The sequence below is a fragment of the Ovis canadensis genome, chromosome 7, assembly GCF_042477335.2.
Source record: "Ovis canadensis isolate MfBH-ARS-UI-01 breed Bighorn chromosome 7, ARS-UI_OviCan_v2, whole genome shotgun sequence".
NCBI classification, from domain to species: domain Eukaryota; kingdom Metazoa; phylum Chordata; class Mammalia; order Artiodactyla; family Bovidae; genus Ovis; species Ovis canadensis.
Window position 1 is genome coordinate 70,209,453 of NC_091251.1, and position 21,412 is coordinate 70,230,864.

A 21,412-nucleotide genomic window follows, 5' to 3' on the forward strand; every position below is an offset into this window, starting at 1 on the left:
GGCTTTGGAAAGACGAACGCAACAGGTTCTTCTTTGGGCCGTGGATGACTGAGGGAGCTGTTGCTGTGCACCCCCCTCAAATTGTGTGGTCACAATATGCAGTCGTTTTATGTCTTGTTGCCACATTAAATGTCTTTTTTCATGTCTAATCTTAGCCTATCTTCAAAATTACACTATAAGTTCATTTAGGAGATATGATTATTATTTTAAAATTTCCTTTGATGTTTAATAGTCAGTGTATGGTAGGTACTCTTGATTCCAGGTATCTCTTGGAGTAATAGGAAACTCTTGACTCCCAAGAGATACTTGGAACCTAGCCACAGGACTGGAAAAGGTCAATTTTCATTCCAATCCCAAAGAAAGGCAATGCCAAAGGATGTTCAAACTACTGCACAATTGCACTCATCTCACATGCTAGGAAAGTAATGCTCAAAATTCTCCAAGCCAGGCTTCAACAGTATGTGAACTGTGAATTTCCACATGTTCAAACTGGATTTAGAAAAGGCAGAGGAACCAGAGATCAAATTGCCAGTATCTATTGGATCATCGAAAAGCAAGAGTTCCAGAAAAATATTTACTTCTGCTTTATTGACTATGCCAAATCCTTTGACTGTGTGGATCACAACAAACGTGGGAAATTCTTCAAGAGATAGGAATTCCAGTCCACCTGACCTGACTCCTGAGAAATCTGTACGCAGGTCAAGAAGCAACAGCTAGAACTGGACATGGAACAACAGACTAGTTCCAAATAGGAAAAGGAGTACATCAAGGCTGTATATTATCACCCTACTTATTTAACTTATATGCAGAGCACATTATGCGAAATGCTGGGCTGTACAAAGCACAAGCTGGAATCAAAATTGCTGGGAGAAATATCAATAACCTCAGATATGCAGATGACACCACCCTTATGGCAGAAAGTGAAGAAGAACTAAAGAGCCTCTTGATGAAAGTGAAAGAGGAGAGTAAAAAAGTTGGCTTAAAGCTCAACATTCAGAAAAGTAAGATCATGGCATCTGGTCCCATCACTTCATGGCAAATAGATGGGGAAACAATGGAAACAGTGAGAAACTTTATTTTGGGGGTCGCCAAAATCACTGCTGATGATGACTGCAGCCGTGAAATTAAAAGACGCTTGCTCCTTGGAAGAAAAGTTATGACCAACCTAGACAGCATATTAAAAAGCAGAGACATTACTTTGCCAACAAAGGTCCATCTAGTCATACTATGGTTTTTCCAGTAGTCCTATATGGATATGAGAGTTGGACTATAAAGAAAGCTGAGTGCTGAAGAACTGATGCTTTTGAACTGTGGTGTTGGAGAAGACTCTTGAGAGTCCCTTAGACTGCAAGGAGATCCAACCAATCCATCCTAAAGGAAATCAGTTCTGAATAGTCATTGGAAGGACTGATGTTGAAGCTGAACTCCAGTACTTTGGTCACTTGATGCAAAGAACTAACTGATTTGAAAAGACCCTGATGCTGGGAAAGATTTAAGGCAGGAGGAGAAGGGGAAGACAGAGGATGAGATGGTTGGATGGCATCACCAACTCAATGGACATGAGTTTGAAGAAGCTCCAGGAGTTGGTGATGGACAGGGAAGCCTGGCGTGCTGCAGTCCACTGGGTTGAAAAGAGTCGGACACGACTGAGCAACTGAACTGAACTGATGGTAGGTGCTCAGTATCAACTGATAAATACTAGCTGCTGTCAAATACTATCTTGTTTCATTCACATATTCTATTAAATAGTCAATAAACCTAATGTATAACCATTTCAGTGACATGAAAAATAGAGCAGTCAGGCTACATGTATGATTTGACTTAAAATTGTCATTTCCTTTTAATCCAGTATAAAAGACAATTATTAAAAATATTTTGTGGCCCTACATTTTTGGCTGTAACAGTTAAGAATTCAAATGTTAACACTAAGTCTGACGTTTCCTCTTTCCCCTAGAACCACTTTGGGGATCTGGATGGTGGCCACTACACTGCTTTCTCCAAGAACTCAGTGACCCAGGCCTGGTACAGCTTTGATGACACACGAATCAGTGAGATTCCAGATACTGCAGTCCAAACTGCTGCAGCATATCTCCTGTTCTACAGCTGTCAGCCCTTTTCTATACCTACACAAAAATGCAAGAGCTAAGAAAATGGTGTTTCTGAAAATTGCAAAACTAGCAGTGAGAACCTGGTACTTAAGTTTTGCTTTGTCATTAAAAGTCTTGCAACTTACTTGCATTTGCTGACATTTTTAAGTCCTTCTGGCATATTATGCAACCTTTTACAAGGTAAGTTTATAACAAACATGGGTCCTAGCCCATTGAACAAGGCAGCAAAGAAATGATGCAGTACTAACAGATGGGGACCTTTAAAGCACCCAGATTATGTACTGTGTGCATATTTCAAAGTGCACTGTTTAGTAATGTGTATTTTTATCGTAGATTATCTTATAATTAGATACAGCCAACAAATTTATTTTCCAGAAATACTTCATGGAGCTAAACCAAAATAACTTTTGTTCAAGTGGCTCTGTGATTTGAAAATATTAATTGATCTGATAATTTAGCCAAGAAGCTATAAGTCACTCAGACTAATTGCAGAACATGAAAAGTCGTCCATTTCACAATTCAAACCGATTTTCTTTCATCCTCTTCTTGGGAATCCACTAATGGTGACATCTTTCAGGAGCACCTTTATAATCTTGTTTTTATATGGAGTGTTTATATTGACTTTACCTGTAACAACCGAGTCCCTGAGGTAAATGATAAATTCTATGCTCCTCTATCCCTTTTAATACATTAATTTGTAAAGATGTGGTGTATAATGCAGTTCACTTTGCTGTCATCTTTTTACCTTAATCCTAAGAATTCTACTACTCGTGATAGAATAAGTCTGCCTGGGTGTTAAGGTTTTATATCCTACTTTGACTTTCAACTCTTGAGAGAATCATAAGTGCTATATGCAGTTCATGGTCAAGGTGAAGGAAGAGTGGAATCAAGTAATGCAACAGAATAAGTGTACTAAATTTTAAGTCACTGTATTGGGATAAACTGTGTGGAAAAATTATAATTCTGCTGTCCTGTTTAACAGTGTAAAATTAAAGACAGAACACTTACAGGGTTTTAAATTATTTTTCTCATTAAGATTTTAATGTAGGTGTAAATGAAAATTCTCATTTAAAAAATTAAAGAAAAGTTTCCATTTATTTTTTTAGAATAAAGATTTAGTGCACAAATACAGCCCAAAGCCAACAGAAAAATAGCTTTGCCCTGTCATGTCCCTAAGAAAGCACTGCAGTTACTCAGAATAGGCCAAAAGGGGACGGGGGGGAGCAATCCTCTGAGTTCTAGGCTTCACAAAAGGACCACATATTATACTATGTACATTGATTTGATGTGCAAGTGTGCAATAAATATATACACATACATTCCTATCTGCTTTACATCATTCTAGAGTATTCATTAGATCAAGCTGGGATTTAGAAATGTGAAAAGGCCATAACAGTGAATAGGAAAATAAAGGATACAATGATTTTTAGACCAGCAGAATAATAATGCTTAGCTAGTTAATTATTTTAACTTTGGAGCAAACTAAAAAACTTGTTTTGAAATAAATGGTACCTGTAAGGAATGCTTACTGCAATACTTGTTAAATGTTCTTGGTCAGTTTTTTGATAATGGCGCTGACCAGAAGTATATGATATAGTAACACAGCTCTCATTGTCCTACAAGTCCTTTAAATGGTCAGCTATGCCTATCCAGAATCTTTATAAGCAATTCAAGAGTTGTGTTGCTCAGCCTGTTAAAAGATAACTAGCTTAAAACCTACTTCTCCTTATGTGGCTACATCAGTTATTCGTGGTCCCAGTGACGTATAAAAGAGGATATAAGCTGCTGAAGATTTCACCGAAGAAATGGAAATATCAGAAACCTCATGATCGTCAAATTTAAACCACCGCTGTCTTGCTGCATTTTTACAATAGGCAGTGTAGTGGCCACCATCCAGCCCACCGTAGTGATTCTGTACCAAACAAGATAGAAAATCAATTCAAATTGAATTATTTAAAATATGTCAATAATTTCAAAGCCTTAATGTAGTTCCTACTTTCCTGTGAGGTAAGGAACAACCTGAAACTTGTTTTTTTAGTTTGCTTCGAAAGAAAAAGTATTTAGGTCAATGAGATACTTACTGAAACAGAAAACAAGTTGTATTTCTTCAGATTGTTCTTTGGGCCAATAACATACTGCGACAAGTCAAGATTTTCTAATGGAAAGTCCACAGATGTCTGTAATTTTTGTTTCCACCTGCCATCATAGGAAAAACTGCAGAGCAAAACATTACAGCAGTTACACTGACAGACCAAAGACATCAAAATGCACCCTAGTTCATTCATCAACAATCCAGAGTTTTAGACAGTTTTTATGTTTAGACATAAAAGCTATTTCAAACACACACTCAGAATTTTAATAGTGGAGGGACTCGTCTAATGAAACTGAGGTGCATAAATGTCTTGCCCCAGGTAAACAGAGTGGTAGAGGTAGAGCCATACCTTGGTCCCTTAATCCCTAGACCAGCTAGAGCTATTAGGTGAGTCTTTGACAAAGGTAAGAAGTTATTAACACCCCCGTTTATAATGCTAATCACCACAAAGTACAGAGAAATAACAGAAGAAGAGTGGCTCCAGATTAAAGCTTGTCCTTTGAGATCCAACCAGTCCGTCCTAGATGAGATCAGTTCTGGGTGTTCACTGGATGGGCAGATGTTGAAGCTGAAACTCTAATACTTTGGCCACCTGATGCAAAGAGCTGACTCATTTGAAAAGACCCTGATGCTGGCAAAGATTGAGGGCAGGAGGAGAAGGGGACGACAGAGGATGAGATAGTTGGATGGCATCACCAACTCAATGGACATGAGTTTGGGTAAATTCCAGGAGTTGGTGATGGACAGGGAGCCCTGGCATGCTGCGGTTCATGGAGTTGCAAAGAGTTGGACACGACTGAGCAACTGAACTGAACTTGAAGAAAGTAGAGCCAGAAACTGCATGCACACAGCCTAGTGACTAAAATAATGGCATTCCATTATCCTAACACACACTGCTTCTTTAAACACCAAAATACTGGTTGGTGTAATATGGTTATTTCAAAATTATTTGTTAAAGAGTGAACTCTGAACCATTTATACTTTAAGATATTCTCCAAGAATAATACACAGCACTAATAATCTTAACAGAACAAATGTGTAATCATTTGTAGAATGTGTATACCTTTGCAATCTGCAATAAGCAGAAAAGGACAACTGATCTAATAAGCTTTTGTAGAAAATCTACACAAGAGATTTGAATATATCAGTGTTGAAATTAACATAAATAACTGCCTAAGAATCTCCAATAATTTGAAAATAATTTTGTTTCACTGATTTGTAAAAATTTTTTATTTTATATTGGAGTATCATTGATTAACAGTGTTGTGTTAGTTTCAGGTGTACAGCAAAGTGATTCAGTTATACTTCTATCTATTCTTTTTCAAATTCTTCTCCCATTTAGATTATCATAGAATGCTGAACAGCGGTCCCTGTGCTATACAGTAGGTTGGTTATCTGTTTTAAATACAGCCAGTGTTTGTCAATCTCAAACTCCCAATCTATCCCTCCTGCCCCAGTTTCAATGATTTTAAAAGACAGAGTTACATGAAAAAGTGGTGCTGTCATTTTGCCGTTATTGCAAACACTAAAGTGAATGAGCCTCTTCATTTCTCCCTAACTTCCCTGCTGCTGCTAAGTCGCTTCAGTCATGTCTGACTCTGTGCGACTCCACAGACAGCAGCCCATCAGGCTCCCTCGTCCCTGGGATTCTCCAGGCAAGAACACTGGAGTGGGTTGCTGTTTCCTTCTCCAGTGCATGAAAGTGAAAAGTGAAAGTGAAGTCGCTCAGTCATGTCCAACTCTTAGTAACCCCATGGACTACAGCCCACCAGGCTCCTCCGTCCATGGGAGTTTCCAGGCAAGAGTACTGGAGTGGGGTGCCACTGCCTTCTCCGCTAATTTCCCTAGAAGTACCCTAACCTGATAATCTTTCTTTGTTATACATCCTAAGCAGACAGCACAATAAAGTTTAGAATAAAATACATAGAAATCCTTCATCTAAAAAGTACTAAACAGGTAGAAAAATGTGTCCCTTTTACCGTTTCAGATGGACTAAAAGCACAGGTGGCAGCTTCCAGATTTCTATCTTTTTTAGGGAATCCCGACGAGCTCTGCAATGACTGCAGTAAAACCTGTTGTTATCTGTGAGTTTTTCTTCTTTGGAAAATAACCTAAGGCAATCCTGGAGGCAAAAATAAGTAGTAGATAATTATTAACGTATTTTTTTATTACTGAGCATCTATTCAATAAATTACTTTGTCAGGCATGAGGAATAAACTATTTACAAAGCAGCTCCTGCTCCCCCATCCCAAACCCCCCGTCCACCTCCAGAGTTGTGATCTACTGAGGAAGCAGGTGGGAGGAGTTGATATGGACAAAGTGTGGAGAGTGATGGTGCTGTGCCCATGGAGGAGGGAAGACGTCTGCATGTCCTGAGACCATCACGGGGCAGCTTCTACCTGGTGGCTCAGGACGTTCTGACTAACAAGAGGCTAACACTAAAAGTGTCAACAAGCTCTCTAAATCACACTGCTGTTGTGTGCAAAATAGGATATTTATTTGATACCTCATGTAGAGCAATTTCTTATAAAAGTGTACCTGAATTAAAGTCAACATACAGTTTCCCAAATTAACTTCTAAAACTTCAATACAGACTTTGAAAAACATTATCAACTCTAAAAGAATATTTAATAGGAAAGTATTTCTTAAAAGGAAAATTTCTTTTAAAAATGCACATTTTCTTCTAATCTGCATAGGCCTAATTAAAACAATTTTTCTGTGAGTTTTAACCTATAAAATGTTTACAGGGATTAAAAAGCAGAAATAAATTACCAAGTAAAGTACAACTCTATGTGCATATAAAAATTTTTTTCCTTCAATAAATCATTTCTCTCAATCTTAATTTACCTGTAATGTACATTTACTTGTAGATGCTAGTGGGAGAGACAAATACATGAAGGCCTCAAATGTCCTAGACTTTTTGTGACAGGTGAGGCACTGTACTGTGGACTTGAATTGACCCTGAAAAAGTGCAACAATGATAGATTCATTGAGTTGCTTATGTTTCTGCCATGCATGTTCTGCAGCTTTAAAGTCATCGAGATGATCATTATTTTCTTCTTTATGTCTCTTCCGATTATCAGCCTGAAAATAAGATGTAAACTCTGTATTAATACCTCAGAGTCAACGTTTAAATATAAAAGTGAAAGTATATTCAGTATAAATCTTGCAGATTTAGAAATTCTTATTAAAGGAGTTCTAATAAAAAAATTTGATGCTACAAAAAAATGTTAACCAAAAATATATCCCAAAAAAACCAAAACCCACTTTATCAAAAGAGCATAACTAGTTTCAATTTCTTAAAAAGTTTTTATTTAAAAAGCTGAAAAGTCTGATTTTGAAAAGAGAAGACATTCCACATATAGCTGGGAGTTAGGGCTACAACTTGATGTCATTGTTTCGGTCCTAGTCTCATGGATGGATACACACTATCTTTATAAACATACACACATAGAGACACACACATATACACATATATGTGTGTGTCTTTATGTGTATGTCTGTTTGCTGGTAAGAAAGGTGATAGCAAAAGTATTTGAGAGGACAGCTTGGTGCTAAAAAGAAGCCATTGTATACAAAGAATAGTAACTTTTCACATGAATCATTTGGTCATATGGGTCACAAACACAGGATCTCTGACAACTGTGTTTACAAATTTACAATGTTTATAAATTCCTCACAATAATACAGCCTGTTAACATTTTCACAAGTAAATACAAACTGTATATACTGCCATTCAAATAGTCGAAGAAGGCAATGGCACCCCACTCCAGTACTCTTGCCTGGAAAATCCCATGGATAGAGGAGCCTGGTGGGCCACAGTCCACAGGGTCGCTAAGAGTCAGACACGACTGAGGGACTTCACTTTCGCACATGGGAGAAGGAAATGGCAACCCACTCCAGTGTTCTTGCCTGGAGAATCCCAGGGACGGGGGAGCCTGGTGGGCTGCCGTGTATGGGGTCGCACAGAGTCGGACATGACTGAAGTGACTTAGCAGCCATTCAAATAGTAAACCTATCAGATATATTTATTTTAAAGTTTCATGCCATAGTCCCTGCTGCTGCTAAGTCACTTCAGTTGTGTCCGACTGTGCGACCCCATAGATGGAAGCCCACCAGGCTCCCTCGTCCCTGGGATTCTCCAGGCAAGAACACTGGAGTGGGTTGCCATTTCCTTCTCCAATGCACGAAAGTGAAAAGTGAAAGTGAAGTCACTCAGTCATGTCCGACTCTTAGCGACCCCGTGGACTGCAGCCTACCAGGCTCCTCTGCTCATGGGATTTTCCAGGCAAGAGTACTGGAGTGGGGTGCCATTGCCTTCTCCCTAGATTTGAATAAATTAGCACTGAACAATCAACAGCTATAATTTTAAATTGTTATAAAAATGAGTGCAACACTGAGCAACCCTAAAGCGCCTTTCCAACTTAGAAAAATACAATTTCTTACTTTATTAAGGTCTTCATGGAGACCATCCATTAGGAACAGAAGCAGTTCTTGTGAATCTTGCTGGCTGTATCCTGCAAACTGGTCATTGATCTTCCCAATGGTGATTTTAAAGTCTTTTGGACTGATGTACCGATACTGTCCCGTCCACAGGGCTTTCATGATTATGCCAAATTCTTCCGCCACTTCACCTTTATGCCCCAACAAATTTGACCTTTGCAAACAAAATTAAAGTTACAAAAATACAAATTATAAAAAGCTAAGATATAGCAGGTTCTTGATATCAACATTAAACTATTCACATACTGTAATATGTGACCCTACACTAAAATACTTATTCATATATTTATCACCAAATACTTACCCGAATCTTACTTTGATGACACCCCTCCAAGTTGCTTATTCTTGGCTACCAGCCTTCCACGGTCTCCTGTTCCTTACCAGTAGGCTCTAGTTTATGACAGTGCGGTTCTGCCTTCCTGCACTGTTCCTTTCCTGTCTGTCCTTCACCAATCAGAGAAGGCTTTTCTTTACATTTTTCTTAAGAACAATGTTCTCTACATTGTCCTTTCCTAATCTGACATCTCTAGAGCTGGGTGGTAAGGAAATGTGGTTAGAGCACCATTTTAATATGATATTGCAGAAAAGTATGATATTTCTTTACCTATTAATATCATCCTGGTAACAGTTGCGGTTGAAATAATCAGCCAGATGTGGCGTATTACACAGGCACTGTAGTATTGAGTTCATGTAACAAGTATTTCCTAAATTACGAAGTCCAGTGAGAGCTGGTCCAGATCCTCCAAAAACAGGATTGAGGTTCCGAATTTGAGAAGCAGAAAGCCTTGTGATCTCAGCTTTAGGATAGCTTGTTGGCCTAAGGAAGAAAAAGTACACATGACATCTTAAAATGCAGCACATCTGACATGAAGGTTCATACTTCAAAGGGCAGGAAACTCCAGCATCTGTGTACCGTGGTATATGGTAATCCTGCAGATAGTTACTAAGTTAGGTCATAAGGTACTGGGTCTTAGAGAACAGTTAGTATCTAAGTGACACTGGTGACCCTCCCATGAGGATCTTTAACTTCTCACGTGAGCACATGTTTCTTACAGATACCCTGAGATACCAGTAGGTTCTCTGGTTTCTCATGAACAGGATGAGTGTTCTAATAGAGAAGGCTCTTTCAAATGTTTTTAAATGATCCCAGGAAGTCTGGCATTACCAAATGTTGGATTCAACCAGAACGCCAGTAACTGCGGCGCATGCACAGGAGGCAGAGGTTATCTGGGTGCTACAACCTGAAGTCTAGAGCTGGGCGGACAAATCCAGCAGCAACCGCTAGCCATGATACACTTACAGTTTTATAGCTCTTATAGTAGCCATAATTCAAAACAGCCACTACCATACTGGACAAAACAGATAAAGAACATGCTATCCACATGGCCACTGGACAGCACTGAACTAGAGAATGCCTACAAGACTTTTGTCATGCAGTGTATTTGACTTATATATGTAATTTTTAGAACTGTAAGGGCACTAAGAAAACTCCTAATTGGTAAGTCTGTCTTTTATTACTGATCCTAAGTATATCTCCACCTCTGAAAGGAATACTGAGAACAGATTAAACATATTCCAACCAGTTTTTGTTTACACATGGCTCAGGTGTATGCACTCTGTTCAATATATATTTAAAAATATACAAACTACATATGCTGTAGTTTTTTAAATTGTCAAATCAACAAACTTTATAAAAATGATGATTCAAGAAAGAATTAAACGCTTACCAGTTTTAATAGTGAGCCCTGAAATCTATAGATTTTCAGAATTTACAAAATCTCCTCCAGTTAAGCTTCCACCTGGCAGGGTAAATTCTTAGGAGGAAAATATATTAACTACTTTTGGGGGAAGTGATTCTGAAGAGGCCAAAAAGACAGCCTAGTTAGAATTCCTCAGCAATTAAGAGTGTATTTAACAAATCAAAATATCCCATTTATTTTCACCTCTATCTACCCTAAACCCCCCAAAATTAATGATCAGAAATAGTAAAGAGACTAGAAAACTATCTCATAAACCTATCAATCATAAGCCAGGAGCATTAGAGTATTCAATAACCGATAAAGCCAGGAATACATCTAAATGAGATGTTGTTTTGGGAAAACCTAAATGAACCTATTTATCAGCACTGGTGAACAGAGAAACAGAAATGCAATGCAGAAAAGGGAACAGAATAAGGATTAGAAGCTGATAAACACTATAATGCTTATTATTTTAATACATTAAGTTTGCCCCCATGTTACTGAATTTTTTTTTTAAAAAGTTTGGAATTTTAAGAGCTACAACAAGACATTCAACAATCCTATAAATTATAGTCCTCAAAGGGAAATTTAGGGATCATACAAAGTTTATAAAAAATATCTCTCTAGTAGCACACTGTCTGAAGATGTAACAAGGTGCATACTTTTATGTCTACATCAATACATATGAATTAGTGAACGAATCACAGAATCCTTTTTGACATGTTTCAGTTAGTCTGTGACACTTGGGAGAAAAACCAAGGACATTTAATCCATTTATTTTTTTTCTCTACAGTAAACAGAAACAGCTGGGATAGCCATCCACAGAATTTTCTGTCTCCCTGATGTTAGTAAACTGGTATGTTTAGAAGTTTTCAAATACAGCAAATGATTCTGTTTCTAGAAGTTAGGATAAACTTACTTGTTTTCCCGATTAACTGCTGGAGTTACTGTTGGCCTCCTCTTCTCTTCCTCTTGAATGGCCTGGGTGATATCTGGGGAGGAGTAGGAGCGCTTCAGTTTAGACGGTTCCCTATCCCGCTCAGCAGGAATCTGTGGCTTGGCTTTATGAGTTGGAGGGGTGGAAGGAGGTGCAGATGAAGGAGCCATTTCCGGTGGATACATATGAACAGTGTTGGTAGGCGAATGATAGTAACGAAAAGTTCCAGTGATGGGATCAAGAAACTTAAGCGGGGGAAAAAAAGCACAGGTCAAAAAACAATGAACATTCAATGAACAACAACAAATAACTCGAAAGTATTCCACTACTAAGTTTACTTTTGGATTCAAATAATTTGAATAAAATGGTGATAATCACTTCTATAATTAAACTTTCAAAGAACCTTAGGTTTTAAAATGATACACTGTTTTTAAATGACATGCCAGGATGCTCATGTATTATAGCCAGCATCCCTGATTGGCTATCAAGAAATCTAAATGAGCTATGTCCTTTATAATGAAGAAACAGAGTCAACTCTGCGTTAGAGAAGATGCAGAATAAACAAGTTCATAATTTTTTTTTAAAAACCAAAACAGTGCCATGTAATTTCTTTCTGTGCTAATTTGGAGTTTTACCTTGGCCCAGCCTGATGGCAGTCCTGGTACAACCCTCCCCATTTCTTCACTTCTCGCTCTTGTCAAAGGCTCTCGAGACTAGTTTTAAAAAGAGAAGGAAAAGGAAAAGGGTTTTTAAATTAAATTTTGCCATAGCAAAGAACCACAAACCTTGTGTTGGCTCCCCTTAATATTTTTTAAAAGATAAAGAACTATACATGTGTTCTTAAAGTCCTAAAATTATCACAGCAAGGGGAAGGAGTGTATGTGCATAGCCTATAAAGATGGTGGCTTCTCTAAAAAAAAACAACACAAAGACAATTTCACTTCTAAGTGTCAACTCCAAAGATAAGAAAATTTATTTCCACACAAAGACTTGGATGCAAATGTTCATAGAATTATTATTCATAATAGCCCCAAAGCAGAAGCAATCCAGTGTCCATCAAATGTGGTATATCCACACAAGGAAGATTATACAATGAAGAAAAGTCAACCTCTTCAATGAATGGTGTTAAAGATGCATCACACTTTTGAGCTATCTAGGCAAGCATATAATTTTTTCCACATCTCTCTTTATTGAACAAAATAATTCAAAATATGTAGGTATTCTAAATTTCAGCATATAAAGAGCACTGACATTTCATTAATTTTAAAAACAAATCTGGAGTTCCCTGGTGGTTCAGTGGTTAGGATTCAACGCTTTCACTGCCATGGCCCCAGGTTCAATCCCTGGTCGGGAAACTAAAATCCTGCAAGCTGCATGAAACAGTCAAAACAAACAAAAACAAGCCAAGAGAGAAGACGTAAAACAAAAAACCCCAAAATATTTTTAAAACACGGTGTTGGAAAAACTGGACAGCTACATGCAAAAGAATCAAATCTAGACTATTCTCTCATACATACACAAAAATAAATTCAAAATGGATTAAAGACTTAAATGTAAAACCTGAAACCATAAAACTTCTAAAAGAAAAACAATGGAGGAACACTCTGACATTCGTCTTAGTAATAATTTTTGGCACATGACTTCTCAGGCAAAGGTAACAAAAGCAAAGACAGAAAAATGGAACTACATCAAATTAAAAAGCTTTTTGCATAGAGAAGGAAACTACCAACAAAATGAAAAGGCCACCTACTGAATGGGAGAAGATATTTGCAGACAATATATCTGATAAGGGGTTAATGTCCAAATTATACAAAGAACCCATACAACTCAACATCAAAGAAACAAAAATCTGATTTAAAAATGGGCACAGGATCTGAACAGACATTTTTCCAAAGACAGATGGCCAATACACTCATGAAAAGATGCTCAACATCACTGGTCATCAGGGAAAAGCATCAAAACCACAAGGAGGTAACACCTCACACTCATCAGAATGGCTGTTATCAAAAAGATGACATATAACAAGTGTTGGCAAATGTGAAAAAAAAAAAAAGGAACCCTAGTATAACACTGTTGATGGGAATGTAAATTGGTGCAGTCACTATGGAAAACAGTATGGAGATTGTTAAAAACAAATTTTAAACAGAACTACCATATGATCCAGCAATTCTACTCCTGGTTATTTATCCAAAGAAACAAAAACACTGATTAGAAAAGATATATGTACCCCTATGTTCATTACATCATTATTTACAACAGCCACAAATATGGAAGCAACCTAGATGTCCATAAATAGATGAATGGATAAAGAAGATATACAGTATATATATACAATGGAAGATTAGCCATAAAAAAGAATGAAATTTTGTCATTTGTGACAACATGGATGGATCTAGTCAGCCTCAAAAGACAAATATATGATTTCACTTACATGCAGAATCTAAAAAACAAATCTAAAACACAAATGAACAAGACAAAACAGAAACAGTTACAGATGTGAGAACAAACAAGTGGTTACCACCAGCGGTGAGGAATGGGGCAGCGGGTGGTGGTGAGAAAAAGAAATAGATGAGGAAAATTAAGAGGTACAAACTTTCAGTTGCAAAATAAATGAGTCACATGGATGAAATATATGTTGTGGGAATACAGTCAATAGCTGTGTATCCTTGTATGATGACATAACTAGACTTACTATGGTGATCATTTGGAAATGTATATGCCTATGTTGAACATAGTATTGTAAGTCATTTATACTTCAAAAACAAACACAAAGGAAAAAGGATCAGACTTATGGTTATCAGAGGTGGAAGGTAGAACAGGAACTTGGAGGAAGGTAGTCAAACAAACTTCCAGTTATAAGTGGATATAAGGTACAACATGATTAATTAATGCTGCTATATGTTACATCTGATAGTTGTTAAGAAAGTAAATCTTAAGAGTTCTTATCACAATTTATTTTTTTACTCTTAAATTTTTTATTTCCATGAGATAACAATCATTATATTGTACATCTTAAACTTATACAGTGTTATATGTCAATTGTATCTCAATAAAACCGGAAGGAAAAGAATAAGAACAAAGATTTTAAAAAGCCCAAAACACTTAGTGTTCAAAAGGAAAAGGCATTATTAATGGTGTAATAGACCAAAAAAAAAAAGCCCATGAAAAGCACACATGATATTATTAGGTTAAAAAAAATCTTCTCTGGTAGGGCCGAATCTCTTTGCTATTCACCTGAAACTATCATAGCACTGTTTACTAACTGGCTGTACCCCAATAAAACAAAAAGTGGAGCTCCCTAGTGTCTAGCAGTTACAATTTGGCACTTTCACTGCCAAGGCCCAGGTTCAGTCCCTGCTTGGGGAACTGAGATCCTACAAGTTGTGTGGGGTAGCCAAAAAGAAAAGAAAAAAAAATCTCCTCCAAAATTATGAAAATCAATGAAGAGTAATAGCCAAGGGTAGGAAAAGGCAACATTAATGGGATTACTGCCAAAATTTTTGATCAGATGAATGAACAAACAAATGACATAGACTTGACAAATAAAACCATTACACACAAAGATAAACTGGCCATATTCTAAGCAGACACAAACTTCATCATATAAAAATCTGGCACCTAATTCCTTCATTGTGAGATCAGAAGATTATATTTCACTCTAGTCTTTTGATGATCACACATCAAGCATAAAAATGAAGAAAGCAGCTATTTATCTCAATTAGCAAAAATATGTTGCATTCCATAGATGTGAAAAGCAATTCCAGTCCCAACCAATCAAGAGCAGGTAAGCAAATGTAATTGGATCAGTACAAATCTATCATCTCCTAGAAAATCAACTGAAATGTCTACCCTGTTTATGGACTGCTACTGATGTCACTTTTTATGTACGTTTTCTTACACTTGGTTGGCAATTTGTACTGTTTCTGCTTACCTTGCCTGAACTTGAATCTCCTGCCACAGAGGCATGAGGCACATCTCCTGTTGACTTCTTCTGCACTTCTGGGGTTGGACACCTTTTCCCCCTATCTTCTACAGATTTCTTGGCATCGGTAGTCTCATGTTCACTTTTACTTTGTCTTTTTACTCCTGTTATTTCTCTGCCCCTCTTTGCTGAAGTTTCTTTATCTTCTTTCCTGGCCTGTTCACTTTCTTTCTTTTCCATTTGTTCTGCTTTTTGTTGCTTCTCTGTGACTTCATTTTCTTCAGCTTCTTGTTCCTTTCTGTCTTTTTGTTCTTGTTCTTCCCTCCTCAGTCTCTCTCTCTGTTCCTCTTGCTGCCTTTCTCTAAGTTCTTTTTCTTGTTTGTTTTTTTCCATTAGAAGAGCAGTTTCTGCGTGAATACGAGCTTTTTCTTCGTCCGTTAGCATGGCAGTTGGAGGGGGAAATACTGGTTTTGTGGAACGATCAGGAACAACTTTTTCACTCTGAGGAGACTGTTCCTCATGATCTGTACTTTCAGATTTCATTCTATGATCTTCAGGCAATTTGACTGCTGGTTTTTTACTACGATCAATCTGTATCAACAAATACAGAGAAAAACATCCTTTTGTTGAAATCCAAGAACACAATAACCTCAGTTCTTGATATCAAGTTGTGATAAAAAGAACCATCACTCTGTGGAGACAATATCTGCTAAAACATCCATTTGTAAATGACCTAATGTCAAGATTTCTCATAAGGCACTTGGCACTTACATCCTCTTGATTCCACACTTTCAATACCCTGATATGTTTTGTGTATGAAGATTTCATTCTATAACATAAAGAACCAGACCTGAGCACCCCTAAAGTTCCATTTCCACATACCCAACTGCCTACTCAGTGTCTTCACATGAGTATCTCACATATATCACAAACCTAATACATCCAAAACCGAATTCATGACTTCCCCCAACAAACGCATGGGTATGCCCACTATGCGTTGTTCAAATAAAAAAAACTCAAGAGTTTCATATATTTCAAATTTGTTTCTCCATTCTGTTGCCAGAGTAATCATTTTAAAACATAAATCTGACCACTGACTTAAAATCTTACTGTCAATAACCACTCACTGCACTTAGATTACATAGACTTAGATCTAAAAGTCTTGCCATGCCTGTGTGGTCTCTCTTCTGCCTATACATCAGCCATACTTACCCTGCCCCCATCTTTAATCCCTCAAAGATGCCATGCTTCTTCCCAAGTCAGGCCTTTATACTAGTTGTTCAGCTAGATAATGCCCACAACATTAAGTTTTAGTTTAAATATCTCTCCCTTAGAAAAGACTACCCTGATCCCTAAGGACCAGCTAAGCCTCTTGATATATGCTGTCATAATACTCTATTCTTTTCCCTCTTAGTACTTACTGGGATTCTGATTAAACAACTTTAATTGTTTAAAATCTTCCCTATTAGCCCATAAGCTCCAGGAGGGTAGAGACTGTGCCTAACAGGAAATAAAATGTTGCAGAGAGAATGAATAAAATATTCCAGAACAACTTCCATAAGAGATAAGATACTAATTAAAACCGAGTAATTACCTCAATTTAACAATATACTAACCCTACAAAATTGTTAAAAATGACCCTAACATCATTTCTTGAGATGTTCACTGAAATAAAAATGAGAATGTCTGCCAGTAACAACCTGTATAGTTCCTACAAAATGAACTGTATGTTTTTCCCATTAGAAAACACTATCACAAGGAATCATTCCTCTGCTCTTCTCTTTTTGCCTCTTCACTTAAAAAAAAAAAACTTCCCTGCCCCCACCCTTTTTAAAATTTATTTGTGAATAAAGTTAGAACAAACACTGTGAGGATGAGGTTAACAATAAAAGGTGAACAGGGATCAAAATAAATGTTTTCATCCACATTTTCCACTCATCTTAAAAGCATAGCTATGATCATGTTACTTTCAAGTTTAAAATTCTTTAACGATTTCCTTTCGCCTACAGGACAAAATTCCAAGAGAGATCAAAGTCTCTCTTGATGACTTCTGTCCACTTTTCCAATCTTATCTATCATCACACTCACCTCTCTCCGAGAGCTGTGCCCAAGCCTGTCAGAACTACTTACCAATCCCAGAACATGCTTTGTGCCTTTAGTCATAAAATTTTTCCACTTGTTTCTTTCATCCTTAAATCCTACTCCACTCTTAAAGCCCAGATAAAAATACTACCTCCTCCATGAAGACCTCCCTGATGATACCGACTCTCAGTGAGAACTTCTCTTCTTGATGTATGTGTGCTCCACTGACTATTAAACAGTACATATTTATTGATGCATATTATTGATTATATTAAATAGTACATGTTTATCAAGGTACAATTCATAAATTGTACATATCTCAGAAAGTCACACAGGGATTATGATTTAAATAACATGGTGGTTAAATTGAAAGGAAGTGCAATGTCATAAGCTCTTTTTAAAATTTCTTAAATTTTCATTTTAAGAAAAATTATTCAAATAATTAGTCTTAAGATTTAATCAGAAATGTTAAAAGTAGGCCTTAAAACATGAACTGCTTTATTTTATATCCCCAAAAAATGACTAAATTTTCTAATCAGAGCCTGCTCCACAAACCAGACGTTCCTGCTAAGTCGCTTCAGTCGTGTCCGACTCTGTGCGACCCCACAGACGGCAGCCCACCAGGCTCCCCCGTCCCTGGGATTCTCCCCGTCCCTGGCAAGAACACTGGAGTGGGTTGCCATTTCCTTCTCCAATGCATGAAAGTGAAAAGTGAAAGTGAAGTCGCTCAGTCATGTCCGACTCCTAGCGACCCCATGGACTACAGCCTACCAGGCTCCTCTGCCCATGGGATTTTCCAGGCAAGAGTACTGGAGTGGGGTGCTATTGCCTTCTCCTACTTCAAATATGAAATATTATTTAAATATCTGAGAAAAAAATTAAAAATGCTAAAAAAAAATCTTACTGGAAAATACACAGGAAAGAATTAGTTTATCTTCCTTTAAATAAAATCTAATGACAAGAAAGATATTATAATTTTTTTATTTTAACATCTTTTATGTAAGCTCTTTTAAACAATTATTGTTAAAATATGCCTGTTATTTATGTGTCAGAGTCTAAGGAAATCAAACTAAAGAACTATTTCAAAACCAAAATACTGACATCATATATCTATCATCTGTAAGCCAAACCATCTGGGAAAATACTATGAATTAAATTTATAATAAACACCTGCAAGTGTTGTTCAAGGTCATTGTGCTAATACTGTCTTCCATTAGTATTGCCTATACTAAATGGACCCAGTTAGGTTTAAAATCCTTTCAATTTTCTATTCTGATATTGCTGTGGCAATAAGACAATTACATTGAAGTTTTTTTATGGCAAAAATGTACCAGTATACCAAAAATAGAGAAACATAGATTTTTTTCAATATTTTTCTTTCTAAAATATTGAAGGTATATATACACTACATACATATTTCTATACTATATCCTTAATATTAAAAGAAAAGACATAATAAAGTTAAAACATACCTGTGGAATATTCTTTAAAATAGGCACTGGCTGAATTATGGGTGAAACATCAGATTTAGAAGCAGCAATTGGTTCAACTGGAGCTGATATATTCAGTGGTCCCATTCTCTCATCTTGACTGTTTCTCAATTCTGTATTTTCACTGATTTCTATAGGAGGTATCATCTGGGCAGTAGGTTTAGAAGGAACTGATTCTTCCAGTGAAGGGTAAGTGAAGTCCACTAAAATCCCCAAAAGATAAAAATATTCTTGAAAGAAGAGCAAACCCCATAAACAGTACTTCATGTCTCATGCATGTTCTATGTCATAGTTAAACATGAAGTAAGCAGTGACAACCACAACAGTCTTAATGAACTGATAAACATTAACTTTCATACTGTGGACATCTTGTATTTTTTATGCCTAAAAGCAAACTGCTATCTAACAGGACAAATGCACACACAACCAAGAACACTACCCTGAGAACAGAAAAAATTTAAAATTTTACCAAAGCAATTTTAAACAAAAAATTTCACATACATACATGAGACAGACACCTCTTCATTCTTGCCTCGTGGGGGTGGTGTAACTTTAGCATTTGTTGTATACTGTGGATAACAAAGGAGCCAGTTTTCATAGCCTCCTTCTAAAACCAAAGGTTCATTGCACAGGACAGCTTTACTTTCCCACTATAAAATAAGGAAATAGTATGTTTAATAATATGGCAGCAGTCTCTTGACAGCTAAAAACACAACAAACCTGAATATTAAACTGTTCTTAAAAGATCCATTTTTTGTAAATGATTATAAAAAAAAAGAGACAGATGAATTCAAAATTCAGCATTTAATGAAACAAATGGATAGATCAGGTTTTTAAAATCACACAAGTAATCCATGATCTTAGAAGAAAAATAGGAACACAACATACAATAAAAATATAACCTCATCATCCAGAAATAACATTTTAGTTTATTCTTACTGTTTTCTATATATACTTTTCATTTTTTAATAAAATAATGAAACTTATGCTGCTTTTCTTTAATACGATCATCTACTATCCATAAAGAGCTATATCATCATCTGTAATGACCAGATAATATTCTGTTTTATACAGACACCTACATACACACACACACCAAAACTGAATCAACAATTACTGATTATAATAACTTTCAACAATTATTATTTTTCCTATTTAATTATTAAAAATGCTGAGATAAATACTAAAGATCCTATGCTAAGTCACTTCAGTCGTGTTCGACTCTGCGACCCCATACACGGCAGCCCACCAGCCTCCCCCATCCCTGGGATTCTCCAGGCAAGAACACGAGTGGGTTGCCATTTCCTTCTCCAATAAAGATCCTATACACATACCTAATTGACTCCATTAGGAAAAGTTCCCAGAAGTAGAGAGGGTAGGCCAAGAACATTTTAAGGCTTTTAATACATATTGCTTATCTTTGAAATGAACTTTAAAAAATATGTTTGTGTATTTCTGTACAATAATTTCCTAAAACCATTGGCTTAAAAGATGCCATCAAACTGCCCTTCAAAAGACAATGTCAGTTTACACATTTACCATCAGTGTATGAGAATGCCCACTGTAAGTCTTTATAATTTTTACCAAACTGGTGGACATAAAATGCGTTGTAGTAGCATTTATATGTGAAGTTTAACATCTTTTAATACATTTATTAACCCTTTATAGTCTATGGTTTACCTTAATCTCATCTTTCACCCATTTTTCTACAGACTGCTATTTTTCTTAGTAAACAGTGAATGTACTCTGAGTATTAAGGAAAATAGGTTTTCGTCTTGTTACAAATATTTTCCCTGACTTTTTATTTGTGGTATTTTCAGTACAGTCAAATATATGAGCCTCTTTGGTTCGGGATCAAGGTAATAAAAACATTTATCATGGCTTTTCCTGGTAGTTCACTGTTTCAATCAACATATTTATGTCTTTTACCCATTTGGAATCTAGTGTGGTCTAAGAAATAAGGCAGAGATCCTCTTTCTTTTACTTTACTGGCTAGCCAGCTCTCCTCAAACCAGTTATTTCAATCCATCTTTTCCTCACTGATCTGTTATGTCATCTTTATCATACACTAAACTTTACAGGTACCTTTGGCTTACCTTTATGAAACTGTCACTTTTTTACTGAGAAGTAGGTGAATACTGGCAGTTTCATATACCAGCCTATACCTGGCTATATTCTGCGATTTCCTGCTTTGAAGCATGATTGTTTCAAGGCTTTTAAGACTGCTCTCCTGGAAGACAATGTTCCATCAACTGACCCTCCTACCAGCACACTGAGTTTTATTCTTACCACATGCTTACCAGCATTTAGTGCTATTTAATAATTTAACATATTAAACCAAGTATTACTTTTATCCTTGTTAATCTGATCACGACAGTGACATTAACTGTTTGAATTTGCATTTCTGATTACTAGTCATGTTGATATTTTTATTTTTGTCACTTTCATATCTTCTATCTATCTGTTTCTACTACTTCAACATTTTATCTTAAGTAATCTTATTTATTCGCAAAAACTCTGCAGATTTTAGGTGTTCTAA

General features: G+C 36.5%; 2 protein-coding genes across 6 annotated transcripts in view; one reads left to right on the plus strand and one right to left on the minus strand.

Moving 5' to 3' along the window:
• The window catches only part of USP50 (ubiquitin specific peptidase 50), a 41,601-nt gene extending 39,369 nt beyond the window's left edge, over positions 1-2,232 (plus strand). For both annotated transcript variants that reach the window (XM_069596590.1, XM_069596591.1), the window contains one exon: positions 1,955-2,232. In XM_069596590.1, coding sequence (XP_069452691.1) covers positions 1,955-2,146 — 192 coding nt within the window. In that variant the 3' untranslated portion in view covers positions 2,147-2,232. The remainder of the gene's footprint in view (positions 1-1,954) is intronic.
• A 952-nt stretch (positions 2,233-3,184) lies between these two features.
• USP8 (ubiquitin specific peptidase 8) overlaps positions 3,185-21,412 on the minus strand; it is a 51,132-nt gene continuing 32,904 nt past the window's right edge. For all 4 annotated transcript variants that reach the window (XM_069596536.1, XM_069596537.1, XM_069596538.1 and 1 more), the window contains 11 exons: positions 19,379-19,523; positions 18,856-19,076; positions 15,311-15,892; positions 12,015-12,092; positions 11,362-11,624; positions 9,308-9,520; positions 8,647-8,857; positions 7,048-7,284; positions 6,180-6,322; positions 4,190-4,322; positions 3,185-4,020 (listed from right to left, as the gene is read on the minus strand). In XM_069596536.1, coding sequence (XP_069452637.1) covers positions 3,835-4,020; positions 4,190-4,322; positions 6,180-6,322; positions 7,048-7,284; positions 8,647-8,857; positions 9,308-9,520; positions 11,362-11,624; positions 12,015-12,092; positions 15,311-15,892; positions 18,856-19,076; positions 19,379-19,523 — 2,412 coding nt within the window. In that variant the 3' untranslated portion in view covers positions 3,185-3,834. The remainder of the gene's footprint in view (positions 4,021-4,189; positions 4,323-6,179; positions 6,323-7,047; positions 7,285-8,646; positions 8,858-9,307; positions 9,521-11,361; positions 11,625-12,014; positions 12,093-15,310; positions 15,893-18,855; positions 19,077-19,378; positions 19,524-21,412) is intronic.